Here is a 22,876-nt window from a genome sequence, read left to right on the forward strand (position 1 = left end):
TATATAAGACCTTACAGCTCACAGTGCATGTCAGAGCAAATGAGAATCATGAGGTCGAAGGAACTGCCCAAGAGCTCAGAGACAGAATTGTGGCAAGGCACAGATCTGGCCAAGGTCACAAAAGAATTTCTGCAGCACTCAAGGTTCCTAAGAGCACAGTGGCCTCCATAATCCTTAAATGGAAGAAGTTTGTGACGACCAGAACTCTTCCTAGACCTGGACGTCCAGCCAAACTGAGCAATCGTGGGAGAAGAGCCTTGGTGAGAGAGGTAAAGAAGAACCCAAAGGTCACTGTGGCTGAGCTCCAGAGATGCAGTAGGGAGATGGGAGAAAGCTCCACAAAGTCAACTATCACTGCAGCCCTACACCAGTCGGGGCTTTATGGCAGAGTGGCCCGACGGAAGCCTCTCTTCAGTGCAAGACATATGAAAGCCTGCATAGAGTTTGCCAAAAAACACATGAAGGACTCCCAGACTATGAGAAATAAGATTCTCTGGTCTGATGAGACCAAGATTGAACTTTTTGTATTGTGGCAACTGCTGTCTCAGTCAGTAGCTACAGAGTTTACACAAATTTGTGGCAAGTTAAGCTGCAGTCTACATACAGAAAGCGTCCCTTTGAGCTTGGTAATAACAATTTACTTATAGCTTTATGCTAGCGCACTGTCGTTGTATAAAATAAACTTCGGTGGATAGGAGCAGTTGAAAATTTGGCTTTTCTTTGTGTTTTAAGCTTGTTTAACAGGTGGTGTGATGAATGACGCTGTTCGCAACTCCAGTAAAACGCTTGCTTTGTCACTCATGTCGCTGAGGCGCTGCACATCCGTGAATACATGGTGCATGTAAAAAAAAAAATTAATTCATCTGGTTTCAGTCAGTTTTGTTTTTGTTGTTTGTATTGTACATGTTCATATTGCGATCAACTATCTTAATGCCTAAAATCTAAAGCCTGGTATTGGGGCGAAGGGGATAAGGTGTGCTGAGTATCAGAACACATCTAAAAAAAAGTGTCTTTTTAATCTGCCATGTAATTTAATTTGAAAAATATAAAATTGTGTCTGGTTTCACACACACTTTTTACATTAACAAGTACTGCTGTGATTTTTCAAATTCTAGTGCTGGATACATTACTTGTGCATCAGTGAAATTGTGCATGTTAGCTGACATGTATGAAATGCACAATCAGCTGTCTAGCAGGAAAACACACTTCTGTGTATGTGAACGAGGGTTAAAGAGAGTCCAACAGAGAGAGTGAGTTATGGACTCGGTTCCAGCCCCCCTCGCACTCCTGTTTTCTGGTTGGTTTTGGATGTGGTATATCCAGTGTTTATTTACCCAGTGCTTCTCTAGTGCTAAATGTGAAGCAATTTTTAAACATATATTTTCTTAACGTGAACTAGTCTTTTCTCAGTGTCTGTCTCACTGATGTTTTTGTGGTTTTCAGTAGTGAACCATCTCTGCTGTGCTTGACCTTGAGTTTTGAGTTTTTGCTCTCTCCCAGTATGTTCTAGATGAGGTAGTCGGGATGGGCACACTGTTAAGGTGTTGATTTGCACTGTTAAATTGTAGTCAGGGTTTTGGACTGAGACAAAATGCCTCCAGAAAAACCCACTTACTTTATTGATCCTCCTTTCAGCTGTACTTTCTCCCTACACTTTTTAAATACAACCAAAAGTTGGTTACTGTGTATTCTCTCTCATAATTTTTCTGTTTTCCTCTCTTAGAATGAATCAGCTGTCGTGGGGGTCAGATATCAGTCTAGCGACAGTATAGGTTTTCGCAGGTAAAGTCGGAGACTGGACAAATTCTACTCAGTCTAATTGAGTCAGGTAGAGTCTTGGTTTACTGCCGTGGGTCTCAGGTTTATGTGGCAATATGTCGGATATCTGAAAAGGTCTGAATGGACCTGAGCGTACACAGGATCAGATGTGTTTCAAGGCGAGAGGGAGAATGAAAACTGAACTTCACAGCTCACCACAGCTTTGTTCTGATGAGGAAAAATTATCGTATTTTAGGAAAATCAAAATTATGCTTTTTGTCCATCTATTGCCCAATAATAATAATAATGATTATTATTATTATTATTATTACTATTATTATATAGGTTTCAATGTGTTTTCATTAGCTTAGGAGGAGCCCTTCATATCTACATATGCAGCGGGGTCTCTTCCATGGAGCCCAGCATGTTGCAACGCATATTTCTACAGTAGCCCAGAATGGACAAACCAAACGCTTGCTTTAGAGAGGGCTTTTCAGGTTACCTGAGGTTATGTGTAGGCTACTGTAGGTTCTCCTACACACTTGGAAAGGGAGCGGGGGGGGGGGTAGTATTAATCTGCAACCTCACTGCTAGATGCCAGTAAATCCGACACACTGGTCCTTTAATGTATAGTGCATCACGTAGGGTTCAGGTAGGTTGTCCACAACTCCATTTCAGATTGGGTCCAAAATCTTGAACCTGTAAAGACCTCTAGCACACAGTAACCATAACATTAGAACCCATGTTAACCCAAAACATGGAAAGCACAGCTGCATTTCCATAAAATCAATATGTATCTAAATTTTACATACGTTTGCTGTCTGTATGTACTGTTGGAAGCTGTGATACATTAACAGGCATTGCACAGTGTGTTGCAAAGTCAATAATACCATTAAACCAGCAAAACTGACTGAATGTCTATTTGCAGAGTGATTGGATGTGAAACAGAGGTTTCAGATTGTCATACAAGCAGTCTAACTGCTTGTTATCAGCTGTTGTGGTGTGTTATTTAGAAATGATGGGCAAAAAAGATATTTGGTGCAACACTAAATGACTTAATATGTGAAATTTTTAAAAGATGGAGAGCAATAGTGAAAGAGTAAAGGAGAGGAAGGGAAGAGAGGAAATGACTGGATGAGGTTGTGATGTACTGAGGCAGATGTACTGAGTGTTGATGGATATGAAGCAGCTTGGTGCTGAAGCTTTGCTGCTCCACAAGGTTGTTGCTGTTCAAATCAGCTGACATCACTCAGTGTTTCAGTAAGTTCAGATATTGTTTCTTTGTGTGTGTTTTTAAATTGAACTGGGTTGTGCAGGTCAGGGCTTGCTTATAAAACTACCGCATGTGTCTGTCGCCTAATAGACTATATAAATACAGAATGTGCAGTAGAGTAGTACAGTACGTAGTGACACATATCTGGACAGCCACATATAGGAACAGCACGGATAACAACATCGACAGTATCTGGTGTATACATTATGTAAGGCAACAGGGGAGAGGGTGGAGGTGGTAAGAGGAGCCTGGCCCCAGCAGAGAGGTTGTGTTATCCAGACAGTCTGACTTGTGTGACCCAGTGCTTAGGGCTTAAGGAAGCCCAGTGACTACTAGTTCCTGCTGATGTCTGTCTAATCTCCACTATGATTAGCTCAATACCATAATGTACAGACACCCACTCTCGCTTGATACGCACACTTGTCTGGAATTTGGCGAAACTGGCTTTGAGTAATGCAGTTGCCTGTTTGGTATCCAGCCCTGAGCGTGAATGATAGATGTTCTCTCTCCCCTTTACAGTTATCGCAAATATGACCCATAGGGCCAATACATTTACTAAACATATACCTGCCTTCATTTTCAGCACCTACATTTTCATCAAATGTGATTACTGTGTTATCTTGTGGGTGTGTTGTTTCGAATCAGAGTACTTGAATGCCAGTTGACTCTACTGGAGGGATGAACACTATCCTATTATCCCAAAGATATTCCCTCATTTGGTGTTTTGATGCTAGTGGTGGAGAACGCTGTCTAACACTTTGGTCCAACACCTCCCATAGGTGTTCAACTGGATTGAGATTTGCTGAGTGTGAAGACTATAGCATATGAGTCACATCATTTACATACTCATCAAACCATCCACTTGTGTCCCGTGTTGAGGTATCTACATTTGCTGTGTTTCTTCTCATTTATTCAGTTTTTCCTTTAATTTGTCCCAGACAATAGCATATGAAATGTTAGCATCAATGTTGGACTTTTGCCATATTGTAGGACAGCTGCCCAGCAGGTGATTAGAGGCCTAAATAAAAAGTAAATACCAGGAAGAATAAGTAAATAAGAATAAATTATGTTTTAAACCTATAGTAGACCTTTCAAACTACTCTGTGATCATTCACAGAGGGAAAAGAGACATGGGGGTGACACAGGTCCCAACTGTAATGTAGTACAAGATGTGATTGATGATAAAACTAATGTTGCAAAAAATGTTTCTAATTCTAGTAAAACTTTTAACTCTCTGATCTTAAAATATTTATTTTTGTTTTAATATTAATTGATTTTATCTAGTCTGTTAGACTTATTGCTACAAACAAAACTTTGTACCTGTATTGCCTAAAAATAAGATTACAGCAGAATTTATCAAAATAAATATGCATTGCTGACACATGACTTGGCTACTTCTATTTTTAGAGTGTTCAACAGCAATATGCAGTATATATAGGTCACTATGTTTGCTACACTATAACTACTTGTAGTTGGTGCAACCAGCCCTTTGTTTGGAATCATAGCTTTGGAAGAGCCAGTCAGACCTCTGGGTTGAGTCATATTTGGTTAAATGATCTGTGAGAAACTGGAGGTCAGACCCACTCCTTTTGTAAGCAATCAGTAAAATGTCACAATTAAATATGATGATCTCGTCCTTTGGGAATTGTAATAACAGCCTTGTTATGTTCATCCACAGCACGCCTTCTAAAAGTAGTTATTGATCATCACATCTGAAATCACAACATATGATGACACAAAACTAGGCATGCACCCCATACCCTAACCCAGAACCCGGAGGCTGTCAGTAATTATAGGGGATGCTTTGTAAACCAGGCACATCCATGACTACTTTTAGTGAACAGTCACACCCATCCATGGAATTCCTGGAAGAGAACATTACTGGTTTGGCTGTGTTGAAGTGCCTACTGTAATTATGTGGCCTTTAATTGTGCTCTGTTAACACCGTCACATCGGGATGAGCTGTGACCAGGGACTGAGATCAGTCTCTTGTTTGTGGATTTGAGTCGGAATAGTTTATGTTTTGTTATAAAGGTTCATTTTTCATCGTGCCACTCTGCCACGATAACTCGAGAAAAACAATGAAAGAGAGAAAAAAAAGACAAAACACTTCGGCCCCGTTAGAGGCTTTAGAGTCCTACTTCTGTATTTGTCAGGGATGTAACAGCCTCCATATAATATTGAAAAGAACAAAAACATTAACAGTTGGTAACTTTTATTCACTGATAATTCTGCTCCTTTTTTTTGTTCACTAATATGTTTTCATTTTGAAACAAAAACCAGACGAGTTTATCTCTGTACCAGAAACAATCTCCGTCCGTACTAACACAACTGAAATTTCATATCACATGACCATTCACACGCACTGGGCATGTTTGTACCGGTGTAAACAGGAAGCAGATTGACTATTTTCCAGTTGATTTCTTAGTTGCATAAAATACTACGAACAAGGAACAGCAATGGCGAAAAGCAAGACCAGAGATTTCTTAAGATTATAAAATCAAGAATTGAACTGCACAACAGCCGCTAGCTAAAACAACAAGGTCGGCAATCTTTGTAATTAATATCCATATTGTTGTTATTGTTATCCATGTATAGTTAAGGCTGATGCTGTTTGTTTTCATCTGGAAAATGGTCATGTGATAGGAGCATGACATATCAGTGAAGGATATGTCGTGACCAACGTAGATGTCTGAGTCATCATCCGAGTCTCAATTTTTGCCCATGCAAACTAAAAAACAACCCCAGAGTTTTCAAACTGAAACGGGACCAGCAGTGTTTCCAAAAGTCTCCATTTTAGGGTGGACACCTTGTATAAACATAGCACAGCACAAGTTATGCGTTTTAAAACTAAAACATAAGTGTGGATGTAGCCTAAAGGTAGGCTTCTAATTTGAGGTTTTTTTCTAGTAACATGGCAGAGAGCCCCCCAGCTTCAATTAACTTATTTGTATAACAATGTTTAGTTTTGCTGTTTCGTTCCATGACAAAATGAGCATCTCATCCCACGTTACATAAAGCAGTGTTGCCAGTTTTCCTGCCATAATTTCAGCTACAACTGGAGCATTTATTGCTAACAATCTCCTGCCAGGTTTGGTTGACCAAACATCTCGTAGATAATAGGTATTAGGTACCTGGTCAGAAGGTCTGATACATCACCTTCTCCATACAAGGTGATATATCACAACTGAATTGCTTTGGGAATCTCTTCTTATCATAGGAAGTTGGATAAATGTACAAGACACCCAGGCCTTGAATTCTGGTTGTAATAGGTTTCCCAACATTTTTTGGGACTGCCAGAGAGATACTGTAGGTCATTCGTACAGCAACCAGGCCATGGTGTCACAAGGTGAATAGGAATGTTATACTCTGCCTCCTTCATCCTTTCCATTAAATTCCAGGGATATTTCTGTCTTCCCGCGGCAAGTAAACACACAAACACAAAGACTTAGGAGGAATGTAGAGAACTCCTTCTGATGCTCTGTTTGTGTGTGTGTGTCAACAAAATTAGGAACCAAGATTTACATTTCAGATTTTGAATTCCTCAAGACAGAGAGATTCTCTCTCAAAAGCTGTGTGAAGCCACTAATTTAATTTGCACATTCAGACTAAAAGGGGACTGAAGTAAATCTTTAGATGGTTGCGGGACTTCTTCAAAACATTGACTCTGTTGTTTCATTGTAGGTTTGAGAAATTAATCTGCCGTAGGACAGCAAAGTTTATAAGTTGAAATCTAACAATAGATTCACATGATTAAGACAGAGACAGAAAATACACTAACGACAATAAGGTTGACGATTAGGTTCATGGTGTCTGTTGACATGTAAAACCCTGGACTTAATGCTGCATCAGAAGCAATCTGATATTTTGTCATAATTGCTGTGACATTGCCTTGTTTCAGTGTGAAGTTTACTAATATCATTACATCAACAATAAAAGTTTCAGCCTTTTAAGGATCTGCTGTTTAAATTATTTCTCAAACAATTTCAGAACAGTAAAAGAGGACAGTGGTGAAGAACACAGCATGTTTACTGAAAACAGCAGCGATCTAAGTAGTCCGTAAGTAGTTGAGAATGTCTTGTTATTTACTGAATTTTGACATTTTCCCATAGTAAGTCATAGTGAGGAAGATAAACATTGGAAATGTTACCAGGCCTAATATGGCCTGTTTGTGTAGTTTGCAAAGATCCATGGCCACAGAATACATATCAGGAAGTATTATTGTATAGTACACCCCATCTCAAATAAACACTATTTACAGTGAAGTTTGGGGGTTTAGTGAACTTGGTTTTAAATGATAAAATTGGGTTGTGTGTGATCTCTTGTCTTAATGGGTGTGTTACACACAGATTGGCATGCAGAGTGCATGTTAAGGCCAATTCTTGTAAGATGTCAACAACCTTGTCATTTGACCCAGACATAACCATCAAAAGTGATTCTCATTGTCTCTCTTTGTTATTCCTGCAACCCTCTTTGCCCTTTTGATTTGTCTTGTCTTTTGAAGGTCAGTCAGCAGGGGGATGCCAGGAATTCCTTTTGTCTGTAGTTAATCCTGTAGTGTCAGCTGATCTGACAGATACTTGTTCACAACAAGTTCCACAAGGTTAACCGTTAGCTCTGTTTAGACTAGCTTAAACAAAATATGTTTTCCAGATATTTTGACTATTACAAGGATTATGATTAGCCTTGCCACTATCATAACAACCTGTGTTGTGGAAAAGCTGATAAGGCTTGTTTTTTCATTGCTGTGGAAGTTAACTGGTGACTTGATAGAATGAGTAGAGATTTGCTGTTTGCTGTATGTAGATAGAAAAAGTAGTCATCAAAGAGTAGAAAGAGAGAAATTGCAATTACTATATTTCCTTTGTTATGATCACCCAACTAGAACTAACTCTGAGTGCGATCCCACAAACTTCACAAATTGGCAAGAGGCAAAGGAGTAACACATGGCTGTTACTTTGACTGTGTACAGTACATAGACAGTTCTTGTAAAATTATGTTGAACATTTCACAGTATAGCTAAAAAGTGTGGGAAAGTTTGAGAAAAAAAGACATTGGGAAAATTAATGCTGCTGTAACAATTTTCTAGAAATGTATAATGCTGCCTTGGAGGAAAATAAACTGCTGCCTTCTTTGTGTCTGATAAGCCTTCACACTGTGCTTCCTGGTTCATATTTCATCTTCTCACCAGTGCCCTGTAGCAACATGCCCACACAAACACAGACCCTTGCAGATGTTTTATCATATCCACACTAAACCACTTTGTGTCGTCAGCCCTCCAGTTTGACCTTTTTTCACATCATGGATTTTTCCTGAAGTATGTCATGCTAGGACAGACTTGGTTAGGTGCTGTATGGCATTGATATTTATTTCTTTCTTTAGACCCGTTGTTCCCAACCTTCAGAGGAAGTACCCTTCATTGACATCTGCATTTATTGCAACCATTTATTCATCACTTTTAGCCACCCGTTTTAACTTTTTATCCATTGATTTTTAGCTATCTACAATGACCATTTATTCATTACTTTAAGTAAAACATTTCAAGTGTTATCCATTAAGTTTAGCTAACTATTTCATTTGTTTATCTATTAATTTTGGCTATCCATTTATCCACTACTTGAGCTAACTATTTAAACTTTTTATTCTTCAATTTTAGCTATCTGCTATTAATCATTATCTCTAGTAAAGAATTTCCACTATTATCTATTAATTTTAGCTAATTATTTCAACCATTTAGGTATTACTTTTAGCTACGGCTGGGCAATAAAACGGTAGCAATAATTATTGCGACTAAATAGAACAGTTTAAAAACACAATTGACTGTCTGGTTTCTTCAACTTTCACTCAGGAGCAAAAATCATCCTTTAAACCTGAAAGAAATAACAATGTGGCATTTATCGTGATAAATATCGTATCGATATCGATTGATATGGAAATTTCCATTGTGATAACAGTTTTGGCCATATCGCCCAGCCCTAGTTTCAGCTATTTGCACTGATTCATTTCAGCTCATTATTGAAGCTGTTTATTTATTACTTTGAACCAACAATGTCAACTATTGATTCATTGATTTTAATAAATTAATTTCAGCCATTTACCTATTACTTTCAGCCGTAACTATTTACATTGTTTATCTTTTACTTTTAGCTACTGTCACGGTTTCAACTTCTATGCTTGCGAACACACTCTTGACATGTGGTGTTCAGGTGGTACAGCGGACTGAATGTGTGGATATTCGTTCGATTCACATCGTATTTTGTATTTTATTAATTTAGTTTAGGTACTCTGCAGAAGTACCCTTTGGGGTGCATGTTCCCTGGTTGGGAGTCACTACTCTAGACCATCAGATACTATAGTTGTTTACCTGTATTCATGCTGTCACATCACTCAGCAAGCCTAGAAACGAGATGTGATTTACAGTCTCAGGAGCTATAGTACATCTTGGTATGATGTGATGAGATGACAGGCAGCAGGATCTTCACACCCAGTGTGAATCCCCTTTTTATTGAAAGAGTGAGCCAGGGAGAAAAGCATGTCCAGCTTTTCATCACTAACAGGAATGATGTTCAGAGAGTGCTTCACCTCTGTTAGTGTTTTTCCCTCTGAACAGACTGTAATTATCAACAGGAAGCTTCAGACCACACATCTCCTGTGGGACTCGTCCTTACACTGGGAGGAGTGAGGGGGGAGAGGAGGAGGAAATCCAGTATTACTTTTCATATTCCTGTCAGCGCCTGTGTGCAAACTACAGCTCTTTACCTGTACTAAACAGCTGGTGCTTAACCTGAACCCTGCCTGTACTTGTTTAAGTGTTTGCTTTTGTGTTTAACAAACCTAAATATCTGATTCTGCATTAAAGTGAAGACTTGTGGAGTTCCTTTTTACACACAATTAATTTATTAATTTAATTGCAAAAGGCGCAAGTGAAGCTGTCTCTGAGTCATATACTACTTAGCCCCAGCCAATGAAAACTATACCTCACCTGTCCTGTTCCTAATGACCAATGATTGTCTCCATCCAAATGCTGTGCAGGTTTTCTATGAATGAGGGTCAAGAGGTTATGATTACATAAAATATAAAATATTTCCAGTAATTCTGGCACATTGTGTTAGTTTGTTTGAATATAGCAATTTTCTTTGTTCCTGGATTTTGGCAGCCCAAACGCAGCTGTTATGGTTGATGATGTGCTCACTCTTTCTCGTTGTCTCTATTGCTCCAAACTGTTTATGAGCAGTCTGTTTGTCAGGCTTGACGATTGTCAGGTCGTGATGTCTCGTATCTGCTGGGAACCTCCAGAGATGAACGGGACAGTACTGGTCAGCCTGTGTAGAGCTGTGAATGGATTGAATGAATGGAGATCCTTGTTCTACTGATGCGAATCAGCCTGTAGACACGACACATGCTACCGACTGACTGGTTCTCTGAATGACTGATTCACTGACTGAACCTACACACTGACAGACTGTCTGGTTGTAACAGAGCTTGCTTTGTATGAGACTGGAAACACTGAAATATTGTTGTGTTTTCTGTCCATCATCACCTTCTTGTTCTTGTTGAGGAGAATATTGGTGTTGTTTATTTCCCAATTGAGCCTGAGTACTGGAACACACTGGGAGGACATGGAGTGTGTGGAGTTTGGAAATAGGACAAGGAGGATAATTTCCACACTCACTCAATTCAAACAGTCTCATACACACATCAAACTTTCAGAAAGTGGGAAAAACAAAGTGAGTCTGGAAACATCTGGTACCTAATTTTTTCATCAGTTTTGAGTTTATAAACGTAAAAGACTGTTCTGGTTGGGGAAGGCAGCAGATGCACACCAGTGGCCTCATGCACTGTTCAAACGTTGTGTATGCACAAAAACATTGCGTACACAATCTTTCACAATCATGGTTGAATGTATGGAGTGAAATGAACATGAGAATTTGCGTTCGTCCACACCAGCTGTGTCTGTCACACACGCACGTTTCTAATGATTTTTACTCAATTGGTGACACTTAGAGGTGAAGCAGTGAAACTACTAATGTTACGAATTGGTTTACGGGTTTGTCAGACACGTATGAAAACAACTACTTTTCCAACTGAGTTGCACAGCATAGACACGTGGACCGTACGGAGGTAAATAAGTGGACATAACATCGTGCGCAATAAGGATGCAATATATACCTTAGTAACAATGGCAGCTTTGACCTTATGAGAAGACATTGTTAATGGCAGAATGAGAAGGGAACGGGTATTTACTGGACTCCACTGCTTGGTTTTGCCATTCATCCTGTTTCTGAAGAGAGGGGTAGCCCAGGAATATTTATACTCATTAGTGTATTAAATTTAGGGTGGAGAAAGGGGATGTACAAAGAAAATGTGCGTACGCAGTTTTCCATCTTACTTGCTTACGTGCTAACACTACAAGGTTCTGGACATGAGACCCCTGGTAACACAATGATTGTTTGGCATGTTCTGGTTTAGAGAAAGAAAAATGAGAAATTACAGCAACATGCCGGCCAAACCAGTTGGTTTCAGACCCATTTGAGTTGGGGCTGAGAATCAAAGCTGTGGTGCACATACAGTCAATAAGGGCTGAATGCTGATGAATGAAGTGGTGCAGATCGATATTCTTTTGTCTGCTGGTCAGTTGTAACAGAGACAGTCATGTGGCTCTGGTTATTTTTGTTGGTGAGGGAAGGTCGAGGTCTGATCTCTCAAAGCTCTAGATTGAATCATCACCCTGTAGATTAAATGACATGGCAAATGTCTGACATCAGATGTTTTATTTATGTTTTTTTTATTATTATTTATTCATTTATTAGAGTTCTGGATTTTTACAAAATATTACTGATAAAAGATAAAAGATATCCATTCTCTAGCCATCATCCTCAGCAGTCACTGTCTATCTCAGCCATAATGCAGATTCCTACAACATCATCATCATCACCACAGGTGTTATAACTAATTTGAGGGAGGACATTTTAAGTACCCCACTGCTCCAAAAATGTGTTAGTCTACCTGTATGCTTTGGCTTCACTGTGCAGAATGATTTATGAGAGTAGCAGATACTAGAAGGCCTTTTTCCACATTTAACACTGAGGAAAGAAAGTTTCTCTGTCCTCTCCTTAAAGTTTTAGACATATACGTGCAAAATGACATCACAAATGGGAACTAGAAAGCCAACCATGGTCCAAAATGCAACTTGCACAAATGTGATGAGGAGACTATTCAGGAAAAGTGAGTAGAACTAACTTAACAGATTTGAACTCATTTTGTGGAAAAGCTTCATCAGAACAAATTATTATTAAATCTTTTTTTATTTTTATATGTTTTATAACATGTCTGGAGGGCTTCTTTAAGAAGCTTGTTTAATTATCTTAATAATTAAGAGATCTAGATCATTGATCTGTATTTATTTCTGTAGAAAATTATGTGAAAAAGTCTGTGATTCAAACTTTCTTTATGATAAGTCATGATGTTGACGTCTCAGACAAGGTTTGATTTTTGACAAAAAATTCAAGTGCAAATCTTTAGACTTTGATGGATTTTTTAGGTTTATGACATGTCAAAGACTAAACTTAATTAATACCAAAATTAGACAAAGATAGATTGATAAAGAGATGGCAACTGCCAAAAGATGTTTTGTACGTAAAAGGAAAGCAGGTAAGCTGTTACTGTCTGGATACGTCTGCTGATACACAGTAACTGTGTATTGAGGGTTAAACCTGTGAAATATTAACTGATAAATTTCCGGTTGGCACTGCTGGAATCGAAGCGATGCAGATCAGTATCTGTGTTTTTGAATCAACTGTGCTGTCATCAGTCTAGACATCTGCCTTTCCCTGTTATTGTTGTGCTGTGCTGCTGAGTAGTACATACTGTTAAAGCCTGGAGCGTCATCATAGCAACTCTGAGTCTGTGTGGTACATCCTGTTCCTATCACCCCGAGGACGGGGGCTGAAAACAAGGATTAACAATTAGAAAGGCTTTTAATTCTTAGTTGATCAGCTGATGAAGCATGAGAGAGAGAAAAACAGCAGCCCACTTATTGTTTAACCAGCCTGCGAGATACTTAGAATCAAATAGGACTCAAGTTCTATTTGATTCTTATGTGTTTGTTACTTGTAGAAGTGGCTGCTAAAACAAATTTGTTTAGAAAATGACATCCCAGACATTTTCCCGCCATACGCCTGGTGGCTGGTGTTCATTTCCGAGTCGACCTTCCTGCGGGGATGGTATTTCTCTTTCCCTGGAAGCCCTGTATCGGCTTTTTGACCCACAGCAGCGACCTTTATCCCACAGCCAGAGAGCTGCTGTGTAATGACAGAATGGAAAAGGTGAACTGCTTTACTGCACAACAGTAACTTTCTACAACTCACTCCTTGAGTTTATAATAACGCTTTCAGGATGAAGCAAGGACACAGGAAGTAATAACTTATATAGATATTTGTACTAATAACATGATAAAAAATTTCCAAAAGAGCTCCATTAAACAATCAAATTTTCCTTGGTAAAATCATCAGGGTTTTATATGTCAGATATGTTGTCCTAATGCTGTCAATTGAATAATCACATTTCATGCTCATAAATCACATATGGTACAGTATTACATATGAATATGAGATATATAGTATAGTATATAGTGTGTATATAGTTCCATATAGTTTAAATGGCTCAGTTTGTCATCTGGCTCCCCCAGCTGGCAGCCCTGCCTGTGTATGTGCGTGTGTGCATGCGCGCACGCTGCTTTCAGAAAGACTTGATGTGTTAAATGGCGTTTGTAGTTTCCTCCTCTACCAATTTCTTATCTCTGTCTTTAACCCCTTCTTTGTCCATTCTTTCTGCGCTTCTTCCTCTTCTGTAGTTCCTTCTCTTCCTCATCCAACCTCTACATATTCTCCTCCTCTACCTCCTTCCTCTTCCTCTTACTCCTTCACCTCCTCCCCTTGTGCTGCAGTTCTGCATCAACCTGTCTCTGAAAGTGGAGTAAGGGGGAGACGAAGGATAAAATCTGGGATCTATTATGTGGCATCCTTCCAGAGGAGTGCTGAGGTACACTATGTACCCGTCCACCCCTCCACCCCTGTCCACCCTATACTGGTCAGTGAGTGAGTGAGGAGGCTCCACACTAACAGCTCCAACCTGAGCCAAACTTCAGACAGAGATTATCTCCTTCCTCTTTCCCTAGCTCTCTACAGCCCCAAGGCCGTACATTATCACATCGCAAAATTACACCTTTCCAACACAGCTCCCATCACCCCATCGCAGAGGTCAGAGGGCGAGCTGGAGTCGGTGGGTGGTGGGGGCTCGGAGCAGAGAAAGAACATTCTGTGCCAGAGAAATGCAGCACTGGTTGTCTACTGCTGAGCACGAAGAGCCTGCTGAATGGTTGGTGGGACCACACAGTCTGAAGGTTCTGATTGGCCTCCGTGTCAGTCAGGAGGCGGTTCAGAAGGTCATCTCATGGTCACTGCCCGTTGATGAATTATTTTCATATAGGAATGACAGTAGATTTCTTCTTCCTGAATTCAGATTCAGTCACCAACTGTTGTAAATGGAAAAATGAACAACTGATCAGAGAACTTAAAATGCCTGGCAGCACACAGATGCATTTGATTTCTTTTTCTTTTCTTTTTTGTTTGTTTGCAGTTGACATTATAATTAGGGATTTCCCAAGCAGGTGTGCTGGATTGTTTTCACAACAAAGGCATTTTGTATTTGTTGGGCCTGTGCAAACTCTATAAAAATCAATCACTGGTAGCTTTTGTGGAGTAGAAGTTCAAAATTGCTGAAGGATATGCAAAAAAATCATATTGCAATAGTTTTGGTAGATATTGTGATATGAGTCATGAGTTCAGTTGGATTGACCATTTTTGAATTTCATTTTCAGTAAAAATAATGATGATGATTTTTTTGTACCAAACAGCATGTTTCCGTCTCACAGCGTCTCTGTAGCAATGCTTCATTTATGGTCTGTTGAGACACATTTTTACCTTTATCAAAAAGCCATATAAAGCTTTATATCATAGCTTTATCAAACAGCTCCTGTACTTTGGATGTTGCAGTTTCAATAATATTTCGATAAATTGTTCAGCGATAATGCACATTGTTCTAAGTATGGAAATGGTGGCATTAAATATGAGAGCTGCAGCCAGTAGTCAATTAGTTAGCAGTGTCTTCCTGTGGGATGAGCTGCTGGTGGAAACAACAGGCACGCACACAACTGTGAATATGTTTCCTGAAAAACACACTTTCTTTAAGTGTTGAGCTCCAAGTTAAAGCCGTAAAGATCAAAAGATCAAGCAGATGGTTGGAACCTTTCTGTTGTGTTTCAGGCTCTGGGAATGATTTCCTATTCCAATTTGACATCTGCTTTTTCTTCAAATAGCCTCACAATCAGCATCCAGCTCTTTCAGCATCAGTTTACTCGTTTTTAATAAAATAAGAACAACTCGCGAGTCTGATGACGAAAACATTGATTCTGGTCTGGAGTGATTCTGGATAAATAACTGAAATCTAAATTAGAGTAGTAGCAGTAGGCATCTCCTCTGGCCTGCTGTCTTCAGTATGTTTGACAGAGCCCGTGGAGGTAGCGTGTTGAAACGTGTTGCAGGGTTTCATCCTATAAACAACGCATAATTTCCCATAACTTCACTTTGTTTGGTTTCTGTTTAAACACAGCCCTGGCCTGCCGAAGCAGATGACATAATCAAAATTACAGTTTTGTTGTTTTTTGTTCAGATATCCCTGCCCTCTTTGTTTATGCCTTACAGGACTCTGTACTCACTAACACACACAAATAATTTCAAGCAGTGATTTTCAGTGTTTCCATAGCAATTAGTGTTTGTTTCTGTGGCAGACAGTGTAAGCGCTTTGAAGGTCTCAAACGTTACTCTCTGTGGATCAGCTTTTGTGTTGTCAGTAAAGCTGGGTTCAGGGTAGAAGCTAAACGGTGATTTTTCTGTTTCTTTTTCAGTGACTGTGTGGTGGTAGAAGGCTAAATAGAACCACTATTGTTGGTATTTCCTTGGAAGTTCAACCCTACTCTCTGGAAGAAGGTGTGCGTCAGCTAATGTAACTAGCTGCTTTAGTGTTTGTCATGTTTAATTGAAAGCCCCCTGTTGTAGAGACGAAGGCCGCCGCGAGTTGTGGCTCCCTTCCATGCGTAAGTCTGTCCGGTGTTTTCCTTATGGAGCTCCTAAATCAGTTTTTCCTGTCATCAGTTAAAGTATCCTCTTATTTAGAGGGACACCACAGCAACTAGAAGAGTTATTTGTAGCAGTGCTCAGTGGAAAACCCGGACTGGAGATGCTTCTGTCACTGTAGGATCTGGGATGAGCCTCACACAGCGCTACTGGGCTCAACACCAACAACTGTGGTAGACAAAAGCTCCTACTTGTTTGTCGGATTTGGTTTTGTCAGACAGAATGATGATGATGGTTGGATATGAATATGCAGCAGCCTGCACGTCTTCTTCGCGATATGATTCCTGTTTTTGGTTATTTACAAGCTCTAATCTGGGCTGGTTCACATGTGTGTACTTATGCATTGTCAGTCATTCTCCAGGAAATACGAATCATTTGTTCAGGACTGTAGCCAATAGCGTCACACCAGGAGCTAATTTAAGCTTTGGACTCCCTGGTTGTTTATTTGTTCCACTCTTACATTTGCTAAAAGAGGGGAATGCTCCTTTACTGTGTGGGAAAATTGTGTTTTCTGGTTGCTCGATGTGACATTCAGGCACATGTTGGCATGTTGTAATACCACAATACCGTAAGCAGATGTGCAAGATCAGTATTGTGGCCGATCAGGGTATTTGTTGATGATTGATCCATTTAACCTTTTGTTATGTAAGGAGGGCTGCAGCATTATTTTCTTGATTAATTTCTAAGTCTATAAAATGTCGTCAAGTGATCAACAATGTCCATTAGAGCCCAAGGGGACATCTTGGGTTGTCTTGTTTTGTCCAACCAATAATATAAAACCCAACTTTACAAAGACATAAAACATTAATTATCAAAATATTTTCAAACCAATTTTTCTATGAATTGATTGATTAGTCGTACGCCAGCTTTTAAATACACCAAACTGTGTCCTATTGCTCAGTGTTGACATTTGACATTCTGCAGGTGTGCCACATCTTTAAAGGGATGGTCACTCAGTCCTGCCTGCTACAACGGGTCCAGATAGACACTCTAAACTGATATTAAACAAAACCATAGGACTCAACACATGAAACATTCTAGGAAAGCTCTGGTGTGGAGTATATTTCATTAATTCAAAGCTATTCATCTGAAAAATTGCTTTACTAATTTTAATATAGCCCATTTTGTGTGGTTTGTGCAACTGTAATGTGTAAATGCAAATATCAGATCAGTGGATATTCTACCACAGGAATCCAAATGAGATCACAGGCAACAGAGGCTAGCGTCCCCACATGTATAATATAGTGCAGTATGGCACGGATGGCCTGATGTCTCAGGTATATTTTGAACTGAAGTTAAATAACCCCCCACCTCTCTCTCTCTGTCTCCCATCCAGAGTGCCCTGAGAAGTGTGTACGGCGAGCGTGCACAGTGGACGGCGAGTGCTGCCACCCTCAGTGTCTAGGCAGCTGCACAGTCCCTGGTAGTGACACAGCATGTGCTGCATGCGTGCATTACTACCACCAAGGACGCTGTGTGGCTGACTGCCCTCGCGGCACCTACAAGTTCGAGGGCTGGCGCTGCATCAGTGCCGAGCTTTGTTCTAAAGTCCACCTCCCCGAATTCGACAGCTTCATCATCCACGGTGGAGAGTGCATGCCTGATTGCCCGTCTGGCTACACACGCACTGCACCCAACAGGTGAGCTGCAGTCTGAGCTAGGCTGAAATGGAGCCACTGGGTGGAGGTACTCTTATTGTTGGCCTGACATCGGTACCAGTTCCACACCCTGCTATTAGTTTCCATTCTGAAGTTTCATCAGGGCGAGAACAGAGTGTAATACAACAGCTACAATAAACGGCCATTAGTTTATATAATGAAAGTTTCTGGTTAAATCTTGGAATCTGTCCTAGACATCATTTAGCTGCTCCTGTAAAACACTGATGTAAAATCTTTCAGTGACAGAAATAAAAACTAAAAGGTCAGGGGAGAGTTTTAAGACTTTAGCTAAACAGTGTGTCAGTGAAATGACATACTGCACATTTACTGTCTCCTGTCTCTCACTATCTCTCCCTGTCTGTCTCCAGTATGTCCTGTACAGCCTGTGATGGTCTGTGTGATAAAGTGTGTGAGGAGAAGGTCATCGACTCCATGGACGCTGCTCAGTCTCTCAAAGGCTGCACTGTTATCAAAGGCAACCTGCATATCAACATCCGCAGAGGCCGTAAGTTCTGCAGCGTACCACAACAACACGACAGCTAATACTAACATTTCTACACTACTTATCCTGCTGCCAGTGGACAGAGGAGTTCATATTTCACTTCACCACATCCTACATGTTTCTCAGCTGGTTTAGACAATTAGAATTACCTGTTAGTTACATACTGTTAAACCATGACTGATGACATCAAAAGGAGTTAGTTCTGCAGGGAGCTGCAGTATTTCTCAACATTTTCTCCAATCAGGAAGATTGGAGATTACCATCGTCTTTGAATGTATAGTACTATAAAAACAGAAAATATTTTTTAAGGTTAGATTAGCTGTGGAACAATGTCCCCTCAAGAATGATTGCATCCTCTTTGATTTACAGCTAAAAAGATTTTTTCATCAGCTCCTCTTGACTTGAATATTCAATATCACTTTAACACTAAAGCAATTTTTGTATTTGTATTAAAAAAGCAATGTTAGGATTAGTCTAGAACAACTTCCAAGAGGTCTGTTAAGATACGGAACTGTGTAATTTCCAGGTATTGCTCAGAAAATCGTAATTAAGAAGCAGGAGACAAGAAGGAATATGAATTAATGAGGGAAATAAATGAGAGGAAAAAAGGGGTAGAAGGTAGAAGAGATGATTCAGGCAGGTAGATTTCAGTAAATCACATCTCAAAAGAAATACCTCCAATGTTCAAGTTCCACATGTTCTACACAGAATGGGATATAAAGCAAGATTTACAGTTCAGTCCAAACATAATAGTGACATGAACCTAGTTAAGACAGTAATAAAAACTGAGTGAATAAACAGTACATACATAGACTAATAGAGCAGGTTAAGAAATTAGTATTAACACGAGTGTGTCTGTGTGTGTCTGTGTGTGTTTGTGTGCGTTTAGACAACATGGTGGCGGAGCTGGAGAGTTTCACAGGTTTGATCCAGAGGGTGACGGGTTACGTGCGGATCAGACACTCCCACACTCTGAGCTCCCTGGCCTTCCTCCGCAGCCTCAGATACATCGATGGAGAAAACCTGCTGGACGAGTACGGTCACACACAAACACACAAATTATTTAGCTATGAACACATGCAGACACAAAGTCCCAGTGTGAACCCCCAGCAGCTCACAGCAGAGGCTGAGGTTGGTGCGTGGCCACAGTCAGAGTTCAGCTCTACTCTTCGTGTTCTTACATTATATTCGACTATAGAGGAATCTCCTGAATAGCAGTAACTAATGTGAGGAAGGAATATTGTGCAGTGTTGGTGTTCTAATGTGGCCAGTCAAGGTCGTCGCTGAAATGTTGGCCGATGAGGAGAGGATGTTTTGACTGTGAGGTGCAGACTGGAACTTATGTTATGATGGACAGACTTACTTGTTTTGGGTTGGTCAACTGTAACATCGTCACAGAAATATAAAAAACACCCTGAAGAATTTTGTTTTCAACTGGAAAAGTAAATCAGCTGACTGAAGCTTAATGGCATTTTTAAAAAATAATGAGACCTCGAATGGAGTTCTGCAGGGAAACCGGACGTTAGCATCGCCCTGGTTCCCTCGACAAAAAGCCAATGGGATTTTAACATCGGCTTTTGGATTACTGCAGAAAATAAACCCTGCGACAAACAAGCTTATGATACTCGCATGTTTTCTTCAGCAAGATAATATTCACAAATACACATGAGTTTTATGATTTTTGAAGCCTAAATACAATCTCCAGAAGTAAAAAGCTGATGTTAGGCTATAAATGGTCGCATGATTTCAACGTCACAGTCACTAAATTAACAACTTGTAGTTTGATTTAGCTCTTACCTCTTCTACAAAAGCCTTTCCTCTTACAAAGTTAAAATGGTTTGTAAGAGCGCTCCTACAAACACAACGAGGCTGTAAAGGCAGTAGTGAGTAGATTGGTTTTTATGTTCGGCGTGATGACATTTAACTTTCCAGACTACCTCTCTAGTCTCATTTAGCCACTTGTTAGCAACCAGCCCTTTTTTAAGAGACCTAAAAGCTTAAATCAATCACAACTAATTTATTTACTGACATATCATAGATGTCATAGAATAAAACATGAAGTGGAAGTGTCTGCAGCCCCCTACCCAGGCAGTCAGATTGAATATCGTCTAACTTAAGGTTATTTAGACTCCTTTCCAGAACTCTACACTCACTTACTCTACACTGAAAAATTTAGTGCATAAAGAAATTTAGGGGCAGAATGAAAATTTATCAAATAAGTAGTTTTTCCTCAATAAAGGGACATGAGGAGACATTAACAATCAAAATGATTTAATTTACATGAATACAAAAAGTACACTAGGTTGATGCTGAACAAATACTGAAGGTCATGGTTCAAAAATATGTCGTATAAGCTTAAATTACTGAGAAGAAGATGCTTCACTCCATTTGTATGACCTAAATGACCTCTGACCTCGTTTGTAGTTGCACAGTGGCGTTACAGAGTGCAGCTTCTTCCCTCACAAACTATCTTTGACAAGTGTTAACAGTGGTGTGCAGAGGACACACAAACAGACAACAGTCAAGTTTGATTTTGGCCTCAGTGTGTACCTTTCCAACCTCAGTGTACGAAGCTCAGTCACTGCTTCACCCAATGAGCATTTCACTGTCACTCTGCAGTTTTCACTGGTTTATGCAGTGAGATAGTATGGAACACCGATTGTCCCACATCAGGACTTTGCCTCTGCAAAGTCGGGTAATTGCAAATTCATGACATTTCAAAAGATTCTGAAGCAGCGGCGGCAATAATTTTGTATATAGCGGAAACACGGACTTCCAACAGTCCAAGGAAAGGTTCTCTCAGGGCCATGGAGTGGCCTTCACTCCCTCCTCCGCTGTTTCTCCTTGAGCTCACAGGAATCTTATTGCCCCAAGGCCCACATTACAGCCATTCCTGGATGTCTGGGTGTTACCCAGTGACTCATAAAACTCCTCCCTTCTCCTCTCCTCTCCTATCCTCTCCTCTCCTCTCCTCTCCTCTCCTCTCCTCTCCTCCCCTCCCCTCCCTTCTCCTCTCCTCCCTTCTCCTCTCCTCCGTTCTCCCCTCCTCCTCTCCTCTCCTCCCCTCCCCTCCCTTCTCCTCTCCTCCCTTCTCCTCTCCTCTCCTCTCCTCCCCTCCCTTCTCCTCTCCTCCCTTCTCCTCTCCTCCCTTCTCCTCTCCTCTCCTGTCCTCCCTTCTCCTCCCCTCCCTTCTCCTCTCCTCCCTTCTCCTCTCCTCTCCTCCCTTCTCTCCTCTCCTCTCCTCCCTTCTCCTCTCCTCTCCTCTCCTCTCCTCCCTTCTCTCCTCCCTTCTCCTCTCCTCCCCTCTCTTCTCCTCCCCTCCCTTCTCCTCTCCTCTCTTCTCCTCCCCTCCCTTCTCCTCTCCTCTCTTCTCCTCCCCTCCCTTCTCCTCTCCTCCCTTCTCCTCCCTTCTCCTCTCCTCTCCTTATTTTCCACTATGCACTGAAGATAAGGCATTGTCCTTGATGGGAAAGTTGGCCATCAGCTTGGCATGAATCACACGATACACACAATAAACTGAGGCAGAAACAGTAGACAGCAGATATAGAATTAAGACACAAATTGTTCACCATCATTCATTCATCTTCTCTTCTTTCTGCCCTGTAGCATGTATGCCTTCTCAGCATTCGACAACCAGCAGCTCCAGTATCTTTGGGACTGGAAGCAGCACAATCTCACCATCAAAACAGGAAAGCTGTTCTTCAGAGCTAACCCAAAGCTCTGCATGTCTGAGATCCGCAACATGTGGAACAAGACGGGCATCCAGGGCCGCTTTGATGAGAGCGATTTCCGAAACAACGGCGACCGTGCCAGCTGTAAGGGTCAAAACAAACCACAAACATTTAAATTGCTATGTCCAGTGCATGTGCAGGACATACTCTAGTTTACTAGCAGTTTGCAAACGCCTCCTCCTGCTCTGCACCATGTGTCAGTATTTACTGCATCGCTCTGTCAACAAGACTAATGGTAGCAGAAACATATTGAAGTACTTTTGATTTTAACTCTGCTCTGACTCTCTCCTAGGTGAAAGCACTATCCTAAAGTTTAAGTCCAATAGCACTAGCAGTAAAAGGATCAAACTGACCTGGCAACGCTACCGGCCCCCGGACTACAGAGACCTCATCAGTTTTATCGTCTACTACAAGGAGGCGTAAGTTTTTCAGTCATTAACTGCGTCCTTCCCCAGGCTGCTGATTCTAGCAGCGATAGGAACTGAGACTTGATTCCCCTAGCTTATCAACTGACTTGTATAAAGGCAAAAAAAATCTGTTATCTGTTGGAATCTCAGTATCACATTGATTAACAGGATTTTAAATGCACTGAACAATAAATAAAACATTTTAAACCAATTTCCAGAAGATCTGCGTGTCAGTCCACGACTAATGTGAATATTATAAGATAAACAGATAGAGATAAACAGTCAGTTGCAACAGTTCTCAAGTCGAGTGACATCAAACCATTGCAGAAAAGATGGTGTCAAACCTCAAACAAA

The 22,876-nt window shown here is 40.5% G+C and overlaps 1 protein-coding gene across 1 annotated transcript in view; it reads left to right on the forward strand.

Moving 5' to 3' along the window:
- Positions 1-22,876, forward strand: part of LOC111672288 (insulin-like growth factor 1 receptor) — a 51,676-nt gene that overhangs the window by 13,539 nt on the left and 15,261 nt on the right. The window contains exons 3-7 of the mRNA XM_023429682.2: positions 17,561-17,864; positions 18,251-18,387; positions 19,274-19,418; positions 21,991-22,199; positions 22,408-22,534. Coding sequence (XP_023285450.1) covers positions 17,561-17,864; positions 18,251-18,387; positions 19,274-19,418; positions 21,991-22,199; positions 22,408-22,534 — 922 coding nt within the window. The remainder of the gene's footprint in view (positions 1-17,560; positions 17,865-18,250; positions 18,388-19,273; positions 19,419-21,990; positions 22,200-22,407; positions 22,535-22,876) is intronic.

This window comes from Seriola lalandi, unplaced genomic scaffold (genome assembly GCF_002814215.2).
Source record: "Seriola lalandi dorsalis isolate HSWRI2012SDOR001 ecotype SW California unplaced genomic scaffold, Sedor1 jcf7180002054898, whole genome shotgun sequence".
NCBI lineage: Eukaryota > Metazoa > Chordata > Actinopteri > Carangiformes > Carangidae > Seriola > Seriola lalandi.